We start from the raw sequence: 18,030 nt of genomic DNA on the forward strand, positions 1-18,030 counted from the left end.
GGCCTACATCTTTGTTCAGAAGAAGATCTTCCTTCGAAACGGCAAGACATTCTGGAGATCACCGTCAATATATTTTTCTATGACTATGTATACTATTTTTGTTCACTTTTCCATGATTCTTTAAAGATCTATATTAAGAGTCACTTTTTCACAGTTTTTCTTGTTCTCCGTATTATCTGCTTACGGTATACCACATTGTCTGCTTTTCTGATATGGACCCTGTAATAATGGTTACTTTGAGTTGTCCCTGTATTAATGGTTATTTGCAGTACTTTTATCTTTTTCAGTTTACATAAAAAGGTTTCAGGTTATAAACTGTTCAATTTTTTTTTTAAGAAGTGTGCATGCACATGAAAGCTTATATCCTGAATGAAACTTTGTTAGTCTTAAAGGTGCCACTGGCCTCACACTTTATTCTACTGCTTCAGACCAACATGGCTACCCACTTGAAACTAGAGAATATGTTAGGTTCTCTATATAGGTTACCAATTGGCTGGTGGGGGAGGCTCCAATTTTGTGGACTTCCTCCCACTGCTGGCCACCTGGCTGGTGGGAGGAAATCCCCCCCCCAACAGCAACTTCGCACACAATGTGCCTGCGTCATCCAGAACTGACGTCAGCGACATCGGAGGGTGACTGTCTGGATTTGGGGCAAAGCTCTATGATTTGATGACGATTTTACCATAGATATTGCCCAAAATCCAGAGCATTGCCCCCAACATCGCTGACATGTCGATGTCACTTCTGTGTGATGCAGGCACATCGTGTGCAGCTTCACTGTTTCGGGGGAAATGGCGGGTGGTGTTCCCTATAAGCCGTGGAGACTCATGAGCACAAATTCTACTTTGTGAGCTACTGACATTAAAATTGTGAGCGAGCAACTTGACTATTGCATAAAGTGGTTTGCTCTGGAGCCATCCTACCTGAGCTAAGACAAAAATCTGTGAGTTGGATGCTAAAAAAAACTGAGCTAGCTCACACTAACTCAGCTTAGAGGGAACACTGGTGGCATCACTTCCCACTCCCGGAATGTCCCCCATCCCTCTGCTGGTGGGCGAAAGGTTCATGGCAACCGTATCTCTATACCATGCTCAGAGTATGTCTTAAATTCTGAGTCTGATCCAGTGGGGCTCTTCTTATACCTAGGATTCAGCCGCCAGCTTTCCTGTTTTAATCAACTATACATGTGGAATATATGGCTGAAGTTTGGTATTTTTGCATTGTAGTCACTGGGCATAGAAGTAGGGTTGCCAGCTGTGGGTTGGGGAATACCTGGAGATTTTGGGGGTGGCATTTGGGGAGGGCAGGGTTTGAGGAGGAGCAGTGTACAATGCCGTTTTCTCCAGGGGAACTGATCTTGGTCATCTGAAGATCAATTGTAATAGCGGGAGATCTCCAGGTGCCACCAGAATGTTGGCAAACTTTCTTAGAAGGGTGTACCATTACTTAGGATGGCATTATTAGTTTCTTATTCATTCTGCTTCAGTTTTAAGGACCACACAGGAAAAATATACGGAGAGGAATACACCATAAAATACAGCATGAGTGATAGCAAGACTAATGCCGTTTTCTTGTTTATGAGCACTGCTTAGGCAAACTGATTCCAGACGAGCTAGTTTCAGAATCTGTACTGTGCAAAACAGGATGTGGTAAAGTGGGTAAGGGGTTCTCAGACATAGTTGAGCAAGCAGGGCAGTTGGTAAGAAAAACAGGAAAAGTGGTTTTGCAAGATTGCAAGATTGCATGGGGTTTTCTAAATGAGGGCAAAAGATATATATGCTTAACAAATGTACTTATATAGATCTAAAGGAAGCGAAGGGATGATTTACCAATCTAAGGGTAAGGTTGGGAAGGATGGGATGACTGATATAAAAGAAGTTAAAGTTTTGCAATTTGTAGACATCTGCACCAGTGTTCCCTCTAAGCTGAGTTAGTGTGAGCTAGCTCACAGTTTTTTTAGCCTCCGGCTCACACATTTTTGTCTTAGCTCAGGGAGGCTGGCTCCAGAGCAAAGTAAGTTATGCAGCAGCCAAATCACTCACTCACAACTTTAGTGCCAGGAGCTCACAAAGTAGAATTTTTGCTCACGAGACTCCACACCTTAGAGGGAGCATTGATCTGCACATATATCTATGAAAAGCTGGTGCCTGTTTTGCTTGGGTGGATTCCTCAGTGTTTTACTGTCAAGGTCCCCTTTGTTGCAATAAAGTTCTGTCTACTTCTGGAATCTCACTGGCTGTTGTAATCATTGGGTGTTGGCACACCAGGCAACAGTCCCCATTTGGCTAACATGGACACTCAGGCCTGTTCCCGAAGTTAGTGGATGTCAAAGACCTGAGCAACTCCCAGGCTTCCTAACTCAGAGGAGATCCAGGGACCCACCTGCATTGTCCACCCACCAAAGCAGGAATACATGATGTGACACCTTTAAAGAAAATCCTTTTGCTCCCTGGCTTGACTGGGACTGGCCCTTGAACAGCCCACTTCCTGTCAGTTAGCTGGGAGGCAACCTTGGATAGGGTGAGTGTGGGTGGGGAGGACATGAATCACAGCTGGGATGTGGCAGATGGAAGCAGCTTCTTTGCAGGCATTGCTCAGATTCCCATAGGAGTTCCAGAAAGGCTGAGCCTAAATGAATGCTAAAGTATCAATCCATATACTGTAGAAAAGAGTAAGAGTCCAGTAGCACCTTAAAAACTAACAAAATTTGTGGCAGGGGATGAGCTTCCATTAGTCACTGCTCAGTTCTTGAGATACAGCTACAATGTGAGTCCATCTGTCCTATATATTGGAAAGTGGATCGATTTTAGATGCCAAATGACATTAGCAGGCAAATGACAATCACAGGTGAATGACAATAGCAGGCGTGACTGGATTAGGTTTGATATGCAGATGGGTAGTAGGCTAGAGAAATCAGCATTGGTAATGAGACAGGAAACCTAGATCTTGGTTCAGTCCAGGTGGTTGCATTGTCTTGATCTAATCCATATACTGCTTTACCAGAAGCTGTTTTACCTGAGCCACAGGTCCTTTACGGGACATGGATGAACAAAGAAGTTCACAGAGGTAAGTCATCTTTGCAATGCAAATGTGGTTTAATTAAGGAAAAGAAACAATTTACAATATGAAGACAACAGTCCCTTACATCTTTTTGGGGAGCTAGGGGTTTCTTTCTGTGAACTATGCCCCTGAGCCTAGTTCCACAGCAGTTCTTCGATATCTAGTGAAGATGCTCACTTGCTACCTTCCTCTATTATACTCTTCACCACTCCTTAGGTGCAGTCTTCCAGGACAAGTTAACACCAGGTACTCTGCTGAGTCATGCAGGGCTGGGGCTAATGACTGCATCTGGAACTCTTAACCCTTTATTAGGAAGGGTGAATGATAGGCAGAAGTAATCTTGTAGCTACCTATAGCTATGGAATCTGTTGCCAATGTGGTTTGAAGCAAGAATAAGGTTACCTGACCACACCATCCTTAATAAGAGATGTCAGCCTCCAGGTGGGACCTGGGAAAAGCCTCTGGAGTTATAGTTTATCTCCAGACTATAGAGAAGAGTTCTCCTGGAGAAAATGGATGCTTTGGAGGATGGACTCGATGGCATTGTACCCCTCTGACACCTTTGACCTCCCCAAGCTCCATCTCCAAATCTCCAGGAGTTTCCCAGTCTGGATTTGGCAATGCTACTCCCCCACCCCCCACCTGGCAGCCCTATCCTTAACCCACCTCTGTGGTTCTTCCATGTTGGTGCTACAACAACAACGACTTGTTCTCTACTGCTTTGGTGGGCAAGACTAGACCTATGGAGGTTAAGCTGCAGGAAGGAGGGTATCAATTGAACACTTAGGAAGGATTTCCTGAATGAATGGGTGCCGTTTGACAATGGAACAAATTGCTGGGGAGGGCTGCTCTCCCTTCAGAAGTTGGGGTGGTCTTAGTGATTTCTTGAGCAAAAGTTCAGGATGGGGCCCTAGAATTACTGCCAACCCCCCCTCGGGGCGGGGGGGGGGGCTAAGCAATGGGGTGGAATTCACCAGATTGGTTGTCTAGCTGAAGTTCCAGATAAACAGACAACCGGGTAACAAGCTTAAAGATTTGCCAGTCAAATGGTGATCACAGAAACAGGTCTGCAAAGAGAACTTTCAGGGGTGTTCCTTTCAGTTATACTCTTAGTTTATATAGCATCTGGAAGAAGTGAGCAGTGACTCAGGGAAGTTCATACCTGTTGTACGCACAGTCTATATGTGACACTGTTATGCACTCAGAACTCTTTCTGCTTTAGTAGACTAACCTTAGTGGACACAGTTAACACTTATGACATACACAAACATACAGATATGTTAAGTGCCATTGATTATTCTAATTACAGAGATAGAAATCAACTATGAATATATATTCAGGTATTCACTTTGGTTCAATGCTTAAATGCATTCTGGGGAAAATACTAAATGCTGACAGGCAGTAACTGATTGTTTATAACCTTGCTCGTGATGGCTAGCTGTAACTTTGCATGTTCCTGATGTCAGCTCGCTTGCGTTAGATGGAGAACATACCACTATATACCCATATCTGTTACATTAGATACTTTTTGGAACTTCACAGCGTGAGAAGAAGAAGGCCTATTGTTTAGCTGTAGGAGGTACATTTTTGCCTGTGAAAATCCAACCCATAGGTTCGGGCCCAATCAGAATGGTGTGATGGATATGTGACAAAGTTTGATGGAACCAATAATTATGATTTATTTGTAAGCGTCATATGGGGTATAAAATCGTATGTCTCCCATTGTAACCTTAGGGAATGCTGTGGGATCCAAAATCTTGTTGAACCCGTGCTTCCCTCCTTTATTAATAAAGTTTTTTTTAGTCTGGATTCTACTCTACAAGACTGCCAAGTGCTTTCTCAAATTTGGCTGGGGAAGCACAACCCGTGACGGAGTTTCTGTCTTACATACCCTACCACAAATATTGCTAGTCTTTAAGATGCTACTGGACTCCTACTCTTTTTGACTGTTACATAGCATTGAGCATGTGCAATCGTGGTAGCCAGAACCGAAACTTAAGGTTTCTGAGTAAATATCTACTGTGGACTCCTACACATTCCAAAGGCTGTTGGTGTCTGTTAACAGTCTCCTGGAGTTGTTGATTCAGATGGCTGAGTCATGGCTGACTCCCTTAGATAAGCTTATCTCAACTGTTAGACAGGATGCACCTTTCATATAAGGCCTAAACCCTACCTTTCCTATACTGGTAGAGGGTCTCCTATCTCAGAGAAAATGCTGTTTCTGAGATGAGGATGAAGCTGATTCCTGGTTCCCAGTTCCTTATTTGTTTCTTGTTCACGACTTATTAATGAATTCAGACAAAAACACTAAGGAGAGTTTGAAAGCTCTGAACCCCAAAATAAGGTGTGGACCACCACACACCATACACTCCCAGGTTCATGCGACTCTCCCCTTTGAGAAGGTATATGCTGTTTCCTGGTCTAAAGAGCAATTCTTGTGCCAATTGCTCCGTGGTGCGGTGCCCCCAGGACAATCGTACAGGCCAACACTGGGGCCTGGCTGTATCCCCAAAACAATCTGTGGACCACCCCAAATGACACATTACCATGCTCTGGAGACTGTCCCCTGCAAGAAGACATATCATGGTGCCCGATCCAAACACTGGTTCTGGCACCACAAGCTCCTATTTGGGTTACCACCAAGAGGCCTCTGTTTCAAAGGAGATTTGAATAAGTAACTGGTTTGACTGCTTGCCCTTTGCACCTCAGAATAAGGTTTGGACTGCCACATGTCATACGCCCTCATGTTCAGGGAACTCTCTCCTTCAAGGGGACATATGGCTTTTCTTGGTCCAAAGCCCAGTTCTTGTGTCAGCTGCTCCAAAGTGGAGTGACCCCTGGATGCATGACTTCTTGCAGGGGACAGTCTCTGGAGTGTGGGGATGTGTTGCTTGGGGTAGTCCAAAGATTGTTTTGGGGTGCAGCCTGGCCCCAGTGTCTGCCTGTGCAATTGTCCTGGGGGCACCCCACTTTGGAGCAGCTGGCCCAAGAACCGGGCTTTGGAACAGGCAATGCCACTGAACGAAAAGGTGTATGATGTGTGACAGTCAGAGGGCATGAGGTCATAAAGGTAAAGGTTCCCTTGCTCGAAAGCCAGTCGAGTCCAACTCTAGGGTTGCGGTGCTCATCCCTGTTTCAAAACCGAAGAGCCAGCGCTGTCCAAAGACATTTCCATGGTCATGTGGCCGGCATGACTAAACACCAAGGCGCACAGAACACTGTTACCTTCCCACCGAAGTGGTACCTATTTATCTACTTGCAATTTCTTGCTTTCAAACTGCTAGGTTGGCAGGAGCTGGAACTAGAGAGGGAGCTCACTCCGTCATGCGGCAACTCGGGTCTCGAACTGCTGAACTACTGAACCCCTCCCCAGCGTGCACATCAGCCTTGGCATTGCCCGCCCCCAGCGTGCCCGGCGTCATCATGTCACATCCAGCTGACGTGCATGCGGCATGCTCGGGACGCCATCCGGGAGCCCCCCGCCACAAGGAGAAACAGGGTTTGGCAACCCTACTTGCGGGGGGGGGGAGAAGTATTCCCCACAGCTCCTGGCTTGCAGAAGCAGGAGACGTGGCAGAAGGTGAGCCCAGCCTTCTCCTTCCCCCCTTCCTCCCCCCAGTGGCGGCAGCTTCCATGACTTCCCCTTCTATTTGCCAAGGAGTGATGGATCCGGATGCCATGATCTTAGTTTTTTTGATGTTGAGTTTCAAGCCAACTTTTGCGCTCTCCTCTTTCCTCCTGAGCAAGAGGCTCTTTAGGTCCTCTTCACTTTCTGCCATTAGAGTGGTATCGTCTGCATATCTGAGGTTGTTGATCTTTCCCCCAGCAATCTGAATTCTGGCTTGTGATTCATCCAGGCCATCACTTCTCATGATGTACTCTGCATATAAATTGAATAAGCAGAGTGACAATATACATCCTTATCGTACTCCTCTTCCTATGCTAAACCAATCAATTGTTCCATATCTGGTTCTAACTGTTGCTTTTTGTTTCTCAGGAGATATGTGAGGTGGTCTGGGTATCCCATCTCTTTAAGGACTTGCCATAGTTTGTTGTGATCTACACAATCAAAGGCTTTAGCATAGTCAATGAAGTAGAAGTAGATGTTTATCTGGTACTCCCTTGCTTTCTCCATAATCCAGCAAATGTTGGCAATTTGATCTCTAGTTCCTCTACCTCTTCGAAACCCAGCTTGTACTTCTGGCAGTTCTCTATTCATGTACTGCTGAAGCCGTGGATAGAGAACTACAATCCTAGCTTGTATGATCTTGAGCATGTCATTGCTAGCATGTGAAATGAGTGCAGTTGTGCGATAGTTTGAACATTCCTTGGCATTGCCCTTCTTTGGGATTGGAATATAAACTGACCTTTTCCAATCCTGTGGCTACTGTTGCGTTTTCCAAATTTGCTGGCATATTGAGTGCAGCACTTTAACAGCATCATCTTTTAAAACTTTGAATAGCTCAGCTGGGATACCATCACCTCCGCTAGCTTTGTTGTTAGTAAAGCTTTCTAAGGCCCATTTGACTTCTCACTCCAGAATGTCTGGCTCGAAGTCAGTGATCATACCGTTGTGGTTGTCAAGGACATTGAGGTCCTTCTTGTATAGTTCTTCTGTGTATTCTTGCCATCTCTTCCTAATCTCGTCTGCTTCTGTTAGGTCCCTACCGGTTTTGTCCTTTATCATGGCCAGCTTTGCATGGAACGTTCCCTTGATTTCTCCAATTTTCTTGAAGAGATCTCTAGTCCTGCCCATTCTATTGTTTTCTTCTATTACTTTGCATTGTTCGTTCAGGAAGGCTTCCTTATTTTTCCTTGTCGTTCTCTGAAAATCTGCATTGAGTTGGGTAAATCTTTCCCTTTTCACCTTTGCCTTTTGTTTTCCTTCTTTCCTCAGCTATTTCTAAAGCCTTATCAGACAGCCACTTTGCTTTCTTGCATTTATTTTTTTTTGGGATGGTGCTGATTGCTGCCTCCTGTACAGTGTCACAAACTTCCATCCATAGTTCCTCAGGCACTCTGTCTATCAAATCTAGTCCCTTAAACCTATTTTTCACCTCCAGTATATTCATCAGGGATGTGATCTAGGTCAAACCTGAATGGCCTAGTGGTTTTCCCTACTTTCTTCAGTTTGAGCCTGAATTTTGTAATGAGTAGCTCATGATCCGAGCCACAGTTAGCTCCAGGTCTTGTTTTTACTGACTGTATAGACCTTCTTCATTTTTGACTGCAAATGACATAATCAATCAGATTCCGGTGTTGCCTATCTGATTGTGGAAACAGGGTGTTCGTAAGGTATAATGAGCAAGGTATAATGCTGTAATTAGGGTTGTCAGCTCTGGGTTGGGAAATACCTGGAGATTTTGGGGATGGAGCCTCAGAAGGATAGGGTGCGGTGAGGGGAGGAACTTCAATGGGGTATAATGCCATAGAATTAGGACTACAAAGCAGCCATTTTTTCCTGGTTAACTGATCTCTGTTGGCTGGAGATAGTGGGAGAGCTCCAACTACCACCTGGACGTTGGCAACCCTACATACAGTCTCTCCCCCAAAGCTACTTTCTTCAGAGGAACTAATCTCTGTAGTTGAGATCAGTTGTAATTCTGGGAGAGCTCCAGGACCCATCTAGAGGTTGGCAACTTTATCCCGTATGCTGTCTAAAGGTAAAGGTAAGGTTCCCTTGCTCGAAAGCCAGTCAAATCCGACTCTAGGGTTGCAGTGCTCATCTCCATTTCAAAGCCGAAGAGCCAGCGCTGTCCGAAGATGTTTCCGTGGTCATGTGGCCGGCATGACTAAACACCAAGGCACACGGAAGGCTGTTACCTTCCCACCGAAGTGGTACCTATTTATGTACTTGCAATTTCTTGCTTTCAAACTGCTAGGTTGGCAGGAGCTGGAACTAGAGATGGGAGCTCACTCCATTATGCAGCAACTCGGGTCTCGAACTGCTGAACTACTGACCTTCCACAGCCTGCAGTTCAGCGTCTTAACCACTTGAGCCACCGCAGCTCCCTATGCTGTGTAAGTGACATAAATTGACACAGGAACCCTCTTTAATAGCTCCAAGAACGTTTAATAGAAAATTAATCTGATTTACTGCAACCCGCTTCTGCCCTGAAGACTGTTCTGTGATCTCATTTTATACGGCTGAATGTTTTCTGCTGCTGTTATCGCCACGGGCTATTTTAACATTGACAGTTGTTCTTTCTATGATTTTATTGTTTTATTTTTACTGTCTGAGCCGGGAGGAAGTGTATATAAATGCTCTAAAGGCACGACTTATTTTGACAGTAGTTGAAATCTTGTCGGCTTGGGTGGGGAAGATGAGAACTGACGGAAACCCGCCGGCAAAACAGCCGTTCTCCCGCGCCTCCCCTCGCCTTTTCACCCTTCCTTAAACATAAACAGGCTCAGCACGTCAAAGACTACATCTCCCGATAGGCTCCGCTCCCATGTTTAGGGACGCTCCACAAATTCCTAAGGTGTTTCCTTAGCGCAGTAAACGGACGAGTTCCGTTTCAAAACAAGGGGCGAGGAACGCTGTGCGGCGCTCGGTGTTCATGGACGGTCCCCGAGAGTAACCGATTCCCCCGGCCTGAGAAGAGAGGAGCCGAGTGAGCTGCCCGGGCCCGGCGATGAGTCACCTGAGCGGGGACGGCGGGGCAGTTGGGTCCCTCCTGGATTTGTGAGTGTCCGGTGCTGCGGGCGGGCTCACTGACAGGCGTCCCCGGAGCCACAATTCACGCCTTCCTGCCTCTCCTTTGTGCCCTGTTCCCTCTCGTCGCCCCAGTTGCCAGTTTATGCCCCCCCTCCGCAACAGGCTCAGGGCGGCTAACAATATTTGGCATAGCGCACCAAAATTAAATTTTTGGCCCGAACTCAGCCCTGGCAACATAGATACAAAGCGACAGGAGGAGTGCCTCTGAGTGTGTGCAGAGAGAGCATCCCCCGCCCCATCCTCTGAAAAGAGGCTTTGGCCGATTTTTGTCATTCTGCCTTTTGAACAGCATCTTAATCTGCAGATTTTATCCAGCGATGAGGTTTTTTGTGTCAGTGTGCGGTACAGTGGTTGTGCCGAGCTGAGGAGACCTGTCTTCAAATCCCCGCTGATCTTGGATGATTTTGAACCTGCTTCGCGGGGTTGTTGTGAGAACACAGTGAAAGCGGGGAAAGCCATATAGGTTGCTCAGAGCTCTTTGGGTAGGATAAAACTGAAGTGGGATAGGCAAGTCCCCAAAGTTTCACAGGTCGTCATACGGAAAAATTCAGGGGGGCAAGACCTGTTGGTTGAAGCAGCATAACAAGGTTTTGAGTCCAGTGGCACCTTTAAGACCAACAAAGTTTTATTCAAAGTGTAAGTTTTTGTGTGCAAAGCACACTTCTTGAGACAGATTGGAATGAATTCTCCTCAAGGGCTATTTATAGGGGGAAAAGAAGGTGGGGCAGCCCTTAGGAGGGGCCACTCAGCCAAGATGCATATGCAGAGCTGAAATTGAATCGGCCTCCTCATACCCTTACAAGGGAAAGCCATACTGTCTCTCTCCACCCTCCAAGCCCACCCCTGAATTAAATACAGCCACCCACTTGTGGGATATGAAGTGAGTTTTCTGGCCAAGAGTTGGCTTTCAGTCAGGAGGCTGTCAATCATGATTACATTTACTAGAAAGTAAGTCCCCCATAAGTCAGAAGCAACTTGAGGGCAGGTAACACACATACACATAGGTACTGCTGTGGTCTTACTTCATGAGAACTGCTGACTCCTTTTACCAACTCTTCACCTACAATTTAAAGAGAATCTGATCTGCAAGCCCCTGATTAAACTAGGGGGAGTGTTTCTGGCAGTGAAAAGCTTCACTTGCTGATTCCTGAGGCTGTTGTTGAAGGCACAGGATCAGGCCAGGTTGAGTCCCCCCCCCTCTGATCATTTGGCAATCTGTTAATGGGTTAAGCGTCTATTAAAAGAGATTTTCAAGTGATGATAACTCATCTGGCAGCAGCTCTGGAAGGTCTCAGCCTGAGGTCTTTCTGTTAAAAGTATTTTATTTCACTATTAGGAATTTAGCAAAGACTTAAGAACCTAGCAATTACTTTGATTAGTGAGCCTAAGCTCGGTCCGTTTTGTTTCAGATTGATTTGCTGTATTTGAAGATGTTCCTGCCCTTCCTTTCACCCTTAACCAAAACCCATTCTTTGATCTCCTGATCCCTAAGTAACCTTATGTCAGTCAAGGGTCTCTGCCAGGGGTGTCAAACATGCGGCCTGAGGGCCAGGTTAGGCCCCGGGAAGGCTTCTCTCAGGCCCGCAGTGGAACTGGCTGTCTTCTGCTTCTACTTCCCGTTCTGCTGCTGCTATGTCATCATATGTTTGCAGCTTACCAATACACACCTGAACAGCATACTCAGGATTGCAACAGCACAGACATTTTGATGCAGTAATTCAGAGCAAGAGGTGTCAGTTATCAGACACTGTTAACTAAACAAAATATTGCAAGTGCTAATCTTTTAAGCATATTTTTATTTTAAGTAAAAAAAAACCCTTTGTTTGTGTCCTTTATAAAGTTTATATCTCCGCTACCTGGCATTACATTTTATGACACACGCGGCCTGGCCCAACAAGGTCTCATTTATGTCAGATCTGGCCCTCATAACAAATGAATTTGACACCCCTGGTCTATGCCATCTCTTATCTTTCAGGGGAAAGTGTAGAGAGTTTGTTTTCCTTATGTCCCTCTTAGGAGTGTCAAATGTTGGTCTTAAAGGTGCCACTGGACTCAAACTTTGTTCTATTGCTTCCGATCAGCATGGCTACCCACCTGAATCTATTATCCTATAAAAGAAGAACTTTGTATGTGCTTTGGATGGCAGCTTGTTAGTGGGACATGGGCACTCAAGCTCGAGCCAAAAGCCTTCAGTTAATCTTTTCTCTCCCCGATTAGACTTGGGGAAAGGGGGAGTTGTACTAGAGTTCTGAAACTCCCTTCACACTTTCAGATTACCTGGTCCTTTTTAAAACTGGAGATGCTGGGATTGAACCTGGGACCTTCTGCATGCCAGTGGGTGCATTCAGACGGGGGATTTACAACGGTATAGGTGCTGGTTCCAACCGGTGTACTTACCGGCGTTCAGACGGCGAACATCTGCCTCCCGTCCCTAACTGTTGTAAATCCCTTTAAACCGTTGCACTCTGCCACTAGGTCCCCAAGTGGTGGTATACTGAGTGCAACGGTTGCTTTCGATGTACCCCTCCGTCTGATCGCTCTCCACGGGTGTCTAGGCATTTCCTTCGGAAGCCTGAGGCTTCCATTTTTCCCGCACCATTTTTTTTTAAACTGAGCAATATGCGCTTGGGCAAAGCTTCGCCCTGAGCGTTTGTTTAAAAAAAAAAAAAAAGCCCTTACTTTAACTATCCGGAGGAGTCCGGGACTTCAGGGAGGCCAGTTTTGGGAGCCGCAAAATGGAGGTAAGTGTGATTGGGTTTCAGCCGGCATAAACTGCACCGGTTCCAACCGGTACAGTTTATGCCGGCTGAAACGCCGCGTCTGAACGCACACAGTGAGTCGTGGCCTCTCCCCTATAAGAATAGCCTATACTGGTATAACTCAGGAGTTCATACATTCACATGTCATGACAAACAGAGGTTGCCGAGAATGGGCATAAATTCAATTCGTGTGTCTTGCTCACACACCCCGTTTTCTCTGCACATACCCCACCTGTCTTTGCTCACAGAGTACTATGTAAGGCTTCTGGTTTGGGAAGCCCTTGATCAAACTCCTGTTCTCCGTGGTGTGCAAATGTAGTTGCCTGAGCGTGTGGGAGTTTTTCCTTCCCAATTTCTGCTTTTGCAATTCTCATTCACAATGAATTTGTCTGTGGAGCAACCTCTATATGCCTGTTGCAGAAGCTTGGCATATTGCAGAGGATTCTTAGGTATGTTCCACAATACCTACTTAGAACAAAGTTTGAGTCCATTGGCACCAGTGCTCCCTCTAAGCTGTGGAGTCTTGTGAGCAGAAATTCTACTTTGTGAGCTACTAACATTAAAGTTGTGAGTGAGTAATTTGACTGCTGTAGAAATTAGTTTGCTCTGGAGCCATCTTTCCTGAGCTAAGACAAAAATGTGTGAGCCAGAGGCTAAAAAACTGTGAGCTAGCTCACACTAACTCAGCTTAGGGGGAACACTAAGTGGCACTCAAACTTTGTTCTGCTGCTTCAGACCAACACATCAATAATCACTTAGTTCATGGAAGGCCAAGCAGATTTTGCTTGCCAGTGGCCCAGATGAACGAAGTTCATGCACTTGAGCATGCCCAGTGTTTTCTTTTAGGTGCAGATTGCTGTCTTGGGCAAACCATCCCTCAAGGAACTGTGTCTCCTCTGGCAAAAATTACACATAACTGAGACTAGGCCTTTTTCTTAACTAGCATATTAAATTAGCCTTACCATCTTTTCTTTAGTTCAGTATCCCACAAAGCTTTGCAATCCAGCTAGTGCTATATTATTTCAAGTAAGCATTGCCCTGCATATGCCCTTGGCATATGAGCATAGTTAATGTACCAGGAGACAACAGTACCAGGCCTGAGTCTAAACATATAAATTATCAGTTTGTGAGGCTCCTTAGCCCTTATTGTTGATGGTAAGGCTGTCTAGGGCCTCTTGACCTCATAGATAATAAACTAGTATTAGGCCAAAGTTTGTCAATAATTGAACAGACCAAAATGTACTTACTATTTTTAAAGCACCTCACTGTGTGCTAGATGATGTAAAATAAAATGACAGTTCCCTTGCCTCTTGTCTAAGAGCAGGACTTGGAAGAGGCTGCATAAAAATCTCCTAAATAAATTAATTAATCTTAATCATTCTACAGATGCCAGCAAAGTGTGTCACCATTGTTCTTCTGTTCCTTTTCTTCCCCCTCAGATGCCTTTACTGCTTAACAGAGAATATTTCCAGATATGCTGCAGATATTAAGCCCTTGCCTCCCAACATCAAAGATAAGCTGATTAAATCGCTGAGTGTCCAAGGATGGATAACTGATTCAAATATTAGTATGGTAAGATGCCATTTGCAACATGATACTTTTGTGTAACTCCAAAATGAGACTGTTTTTGTAAAATGAAATATGCATTGTTTTTCAACTCTTTCCTGCCATCTGTGACCCATCTTTCCTCAGACCTCAACTAAGGTGACTGTAAAATCTCAGGTCAAGTCCTGTAGGAGAACTGGTATAGCATAGCAGTAGCAACTACCCTGTTTTCCCGAAAATAAGACCTACCCCCCAAATAAGCCCTAGCAGGATTTCTATGCATTTGTGATATAAGCCCTATTCAGGTCAAGTCCTGTAGGAGGACTGGTATAGCATAGCAGTGGCAACTACGGTAGAGAGTCAGATGTGATCTGGGAGTCCACGGTTCAGATCTTGGCTTTCCCACAAACCCAAGGCAAGCCACTGTCTTTCAGCCATAGCCTTCATCTTTAATATGGGAATAGTAATATTGCCCCCCCCACCACCTTAGAGGCCTGTTGTTAAATGCTGTGTAGAGGAAGCTCAGAGGTTTGAATGCTAGTCTATTGCTTATTTATTCCATTAATCCCAAAATGTTTGAAGCTCCCTGGGAAAAGTTAGCAACAAGCAAAGAAGGTATAACAGGTCTGGTTTCCATCACAATTAATGAGCTGGCAAGAAGCCCAGAAGAAGGAATTTGATAATTAGTTGAGAGATCCTTTATTCCTAATGAGATGTCAAGATGAGGCTGGAAAGATGTATTGAGTAGGAACACAGCTGCAGCTCTCTACAACAGAGATCTGAGTTTGGCAAACCCCTCTTTCTTATTTGTTGTATGCTTCCAAAAGTTAAATACAACTGTAACAATTCCTTGTTTTAAGAGAGTGTGTGTGCCTTTAAATGCTTGGTTGAAGTGTGATGATAGCAGAGTAGAATGATTGAGAGATAACTGTGCTGTGATTGGTGGATAACAGAGTGTGGGAGGGGTTTTGAAGGAATCTGTGTTTGTGTGTCAGTTAGTCAGTTATGAAAAATTATGAAAGTCAGTTGGATTTGTTCAGGTGATGTTGTTCAGTCAGTGAGAGTTCAGTTAGTTCTGTGTGGGATCTGAGAGAAAGCAGCATATGTCTTCAATAGTGAAGTTCTTAAAGAAGTTAAATTTACCAAGAGATTAAACTGTGTGGTCGCCTAAGTGAGAGATTCCTGTCAGGGTGGAATCTTAAGGACTAAAACTGACAGTGTGTGTGATACAGTTGACAAATATATTTACAAGAACCTTATTCCCAGCCAGTTACATAATAACCAACGTCTTATTTTGTTCCTCTTTCAATAAATCCTATTTTATTTAAATATATCCCAGAAGTTATATCAATTCTTCCTCAGGACCACCTAGATCCTTGAAAGGCTAGACCCTGGGTCACAATACCAACACCAGAAGCAAAGAGGGGATTTGGAATTTATTAAAATTCCTGGTAGCAGCTGGAACTACTTATTTTGTAAACACAAAATATAAATATTAAAGAGAAATACAGTCCTTCCCAAAAGAGAGGACGCCACAACAACTTTTAATATTTCGTTTATAGCTGAGAATAACTGTTGTTTAAAGATTGTATGGATCTTTTATATTCCTGAATGTTTGTGGAAAAGAAAGGTAGCTAGAAATTTTAATAAGGCGCTAACACTGTCTCTTATTTCTCTAATGAGGAAGCTTTACTTATTAGCCAGACTATGACATATTTATTGATGCACAGCTGTGAAACAAGGATTCAAAATCAAGCTATAATAAGCACTTATTTTAACAAGCAGAGGTTATCTTTAGCCAATTATCAGAGCAAGATTGAAAAGTAGCCAAGATGTTTCCAACAGGAATTAATGAACATATGTTCATTATTAGAGATATCTTTATCAAACAAGGAGTATTTTAACAAGTAATAATTCATTAGCTTTTGACAATTTAGTTAATTAGAAGAAGCAGTAGAATTTATATTTTCTATACAAGTGGCCATTAGAAGTAAGGAGTTTGATTTTTCTAAAATGGAATTAACAGTAAATTTGTCTATATATTTTACAAGAAAGGTTTATAAAAAAGTATAAACAAGCATTTGTATTTCATATGTATGCATGTGTTAACAGAAAAACACTATATTAATAGCAGAGAAAGTTAATTTTTGCTTATACTATGAATTTAAGCCAGTAGGTTTTTAGAGATGGGAAAGACTGGGAACATAGCCAAGCAGAAGTTTATTTGTCCAAGAAACTACCATATTTCACTTTTAATAAGGAGTTTTTGACAAGACACCTATGGATGAAACTTGAAAGAAAGCCAGAAATATCTTGTTTGTCAAAAGTAAGATTAATGGATGTTAGAGACAAAGAAATCGAAATATGCATGTGTAAATGAGGTCATGGATGATGTAAAATGGAGAGGAGAACCTAGGGTATAAAAGTTGGAACACAATTGGCGCTCAGTGGACATCTGAGCTAAACCTTTTGGCTGTATGTTGTCCCTTATTTGAATAAAACTTTTTTTTTTACCCTTTTGCTGCCTGGATGTCTCTCATTGTGTGACTTCAGTTAGCTAGCTACACAAGTCATAGAAGCTCAGTGCCCTGGGGGTGCTGCCTTCAGCTGTATACACGCAAAATATTATTAGGGGACAATACCACCTGCATAAATGGTTGTTAGGCACCCCTAACTCAAAGCTTATAAAAATACTAACAGTGCAAACTAAGCAGGCAGTGAAAGTAACTGTGTAAGACTGCACTGTAAGGAAAACAATATTTTCTTAACCCCAAACAGCAGCTCCTTATCTTATATATTCAAAAGGGAAACTCAAAGAGGAGGGCAGGAAGCATTCAAGCATTCTTTCACCAAGTCTTGGATCCAGGTCTAGCTGAGATATCCCTTCCCAGGAAATATCTCCTATCAAACTTAGTAATTTGTATTAGCTTTTCAATACTATTGTGGGACATACTGGAAAAGTAATAGATAAGCATAGTGATGATGGCTTATAAAATATGCAAGGTGCCAGGTGGCCAGGAGATTGGAATGTCCTCTGAGGAAGAAGAGGTAAAACAACTCTGAAGAATGATTTAACTCTGAGAATATCCATAGGGGTAAATAAATGCATAAGTACCTTGGAAGGTAATCAATGAGGGCAAATTAGCAAGATGAATAAGGGACGCCTGAAGGATGTATTAAGATAATGATGGGAAACTGAATGTACGGTAGTAAAAGTCTATAGGGAGTATGAATTAGTAGTAAAGAACAAAAGGCAATGATTATATCGAAGGAATGTGTACATGTTGAAATATTGTAACCAATCAGAACAAAGGTTGGTGTCAGTGCGAGGTATAAAAGAACATAATTGTGACAGTGAGTTTTGAAACACTTGGCTGTTTTGGTCAGTTCCCCTTTATCCGAATAAAGCTCGTAAGCGGAGTCCTTGGGTGTGGTTTTTTGGCTTGCTGCACGCCAGGTCAACAGCCCATTTGGTCATCACTATGAGGAGTTTTGAGTCTTTTCTGAAGAGTGGAATGAAAAGATTAAATAAACAGATATGCTAGTGTTTTAGGACGTTAACACTGTGGTTTATCTGTGTTATACTGCACTTGACTATGTGGCTCCAGCCTGGAAGGCTATAGAGCAGAGGTTGTCAGGCTTTCTCCCTTCAGGGAAGTTGTTCCACATCTGCCACTGGACCTTAATGTGATGCAGGGGACTCAGTTGATCTTCATATTGAGGATGTGCCCTAGAGAACACAGCCAGTGTTACTTCCATCTGTTGCTAAAACCTGGAGCTTCTGGGTATCAAGCTATGCTTAATAATAATAATAATAATAATAATAATAATAATAATAATAATAATAATAATAATAATAATAATAATGCTTTCGATTTATTAATCGCTTTCCCCACAAGTGGGCTCAAAGTGATTTACAGTTACTCTTTAGACAGGGGACTAACAATG

General features: G+C 43.6%; 1 protein-coding gene across 2 annotated transcripts in view; it reads left to right on the top strand.

Annotated features, from left to right (window-relative positions):
- The first annotated feature begins 9,638 nt into the window (after positions 1-9,638).
- The window catches only part of AMN1 (antagonist of mitotic exit network 1 homolog), a 74,731-nt gene continuing 66,339 nt past the window's right edge, over positions 9,639-18,030 (top strand). For both annotated transcript variants that reach the window (XM_015413905.1, XM_015413906.1), the window contains exons 1-2: positions 9,639-9,745; positions 13,977-14,109. In XM_015413905.1, the coding sequence (XP_015269391.1) occupies positions 9,696-9,745; positions 13,977-14,109 (183 nt within the window). In that variant the 5' untranslated portion in view covers positions 9,639-9,695. The remainder of the gene's footprint in view (positions 9,746-13,976; positions 14,110-18,030) is intronic.

This window comes from Gekko japonicus, unplaced genomic scaffold (genome assembly GCF_001447785.1).
Source record: "Gekko japonicus isolate JY-2015 unplaced genomic scaffold, Gekko_japonicus_V1.1 scaffold1588, whole genome shotgun sequence".
Classification (NCBI taxonomy): Eukaryota; Metazoa; Chordata; class Lepidosauria; order Squamata; family Gekkonidae; genus Gekko; species Gekko japonicus.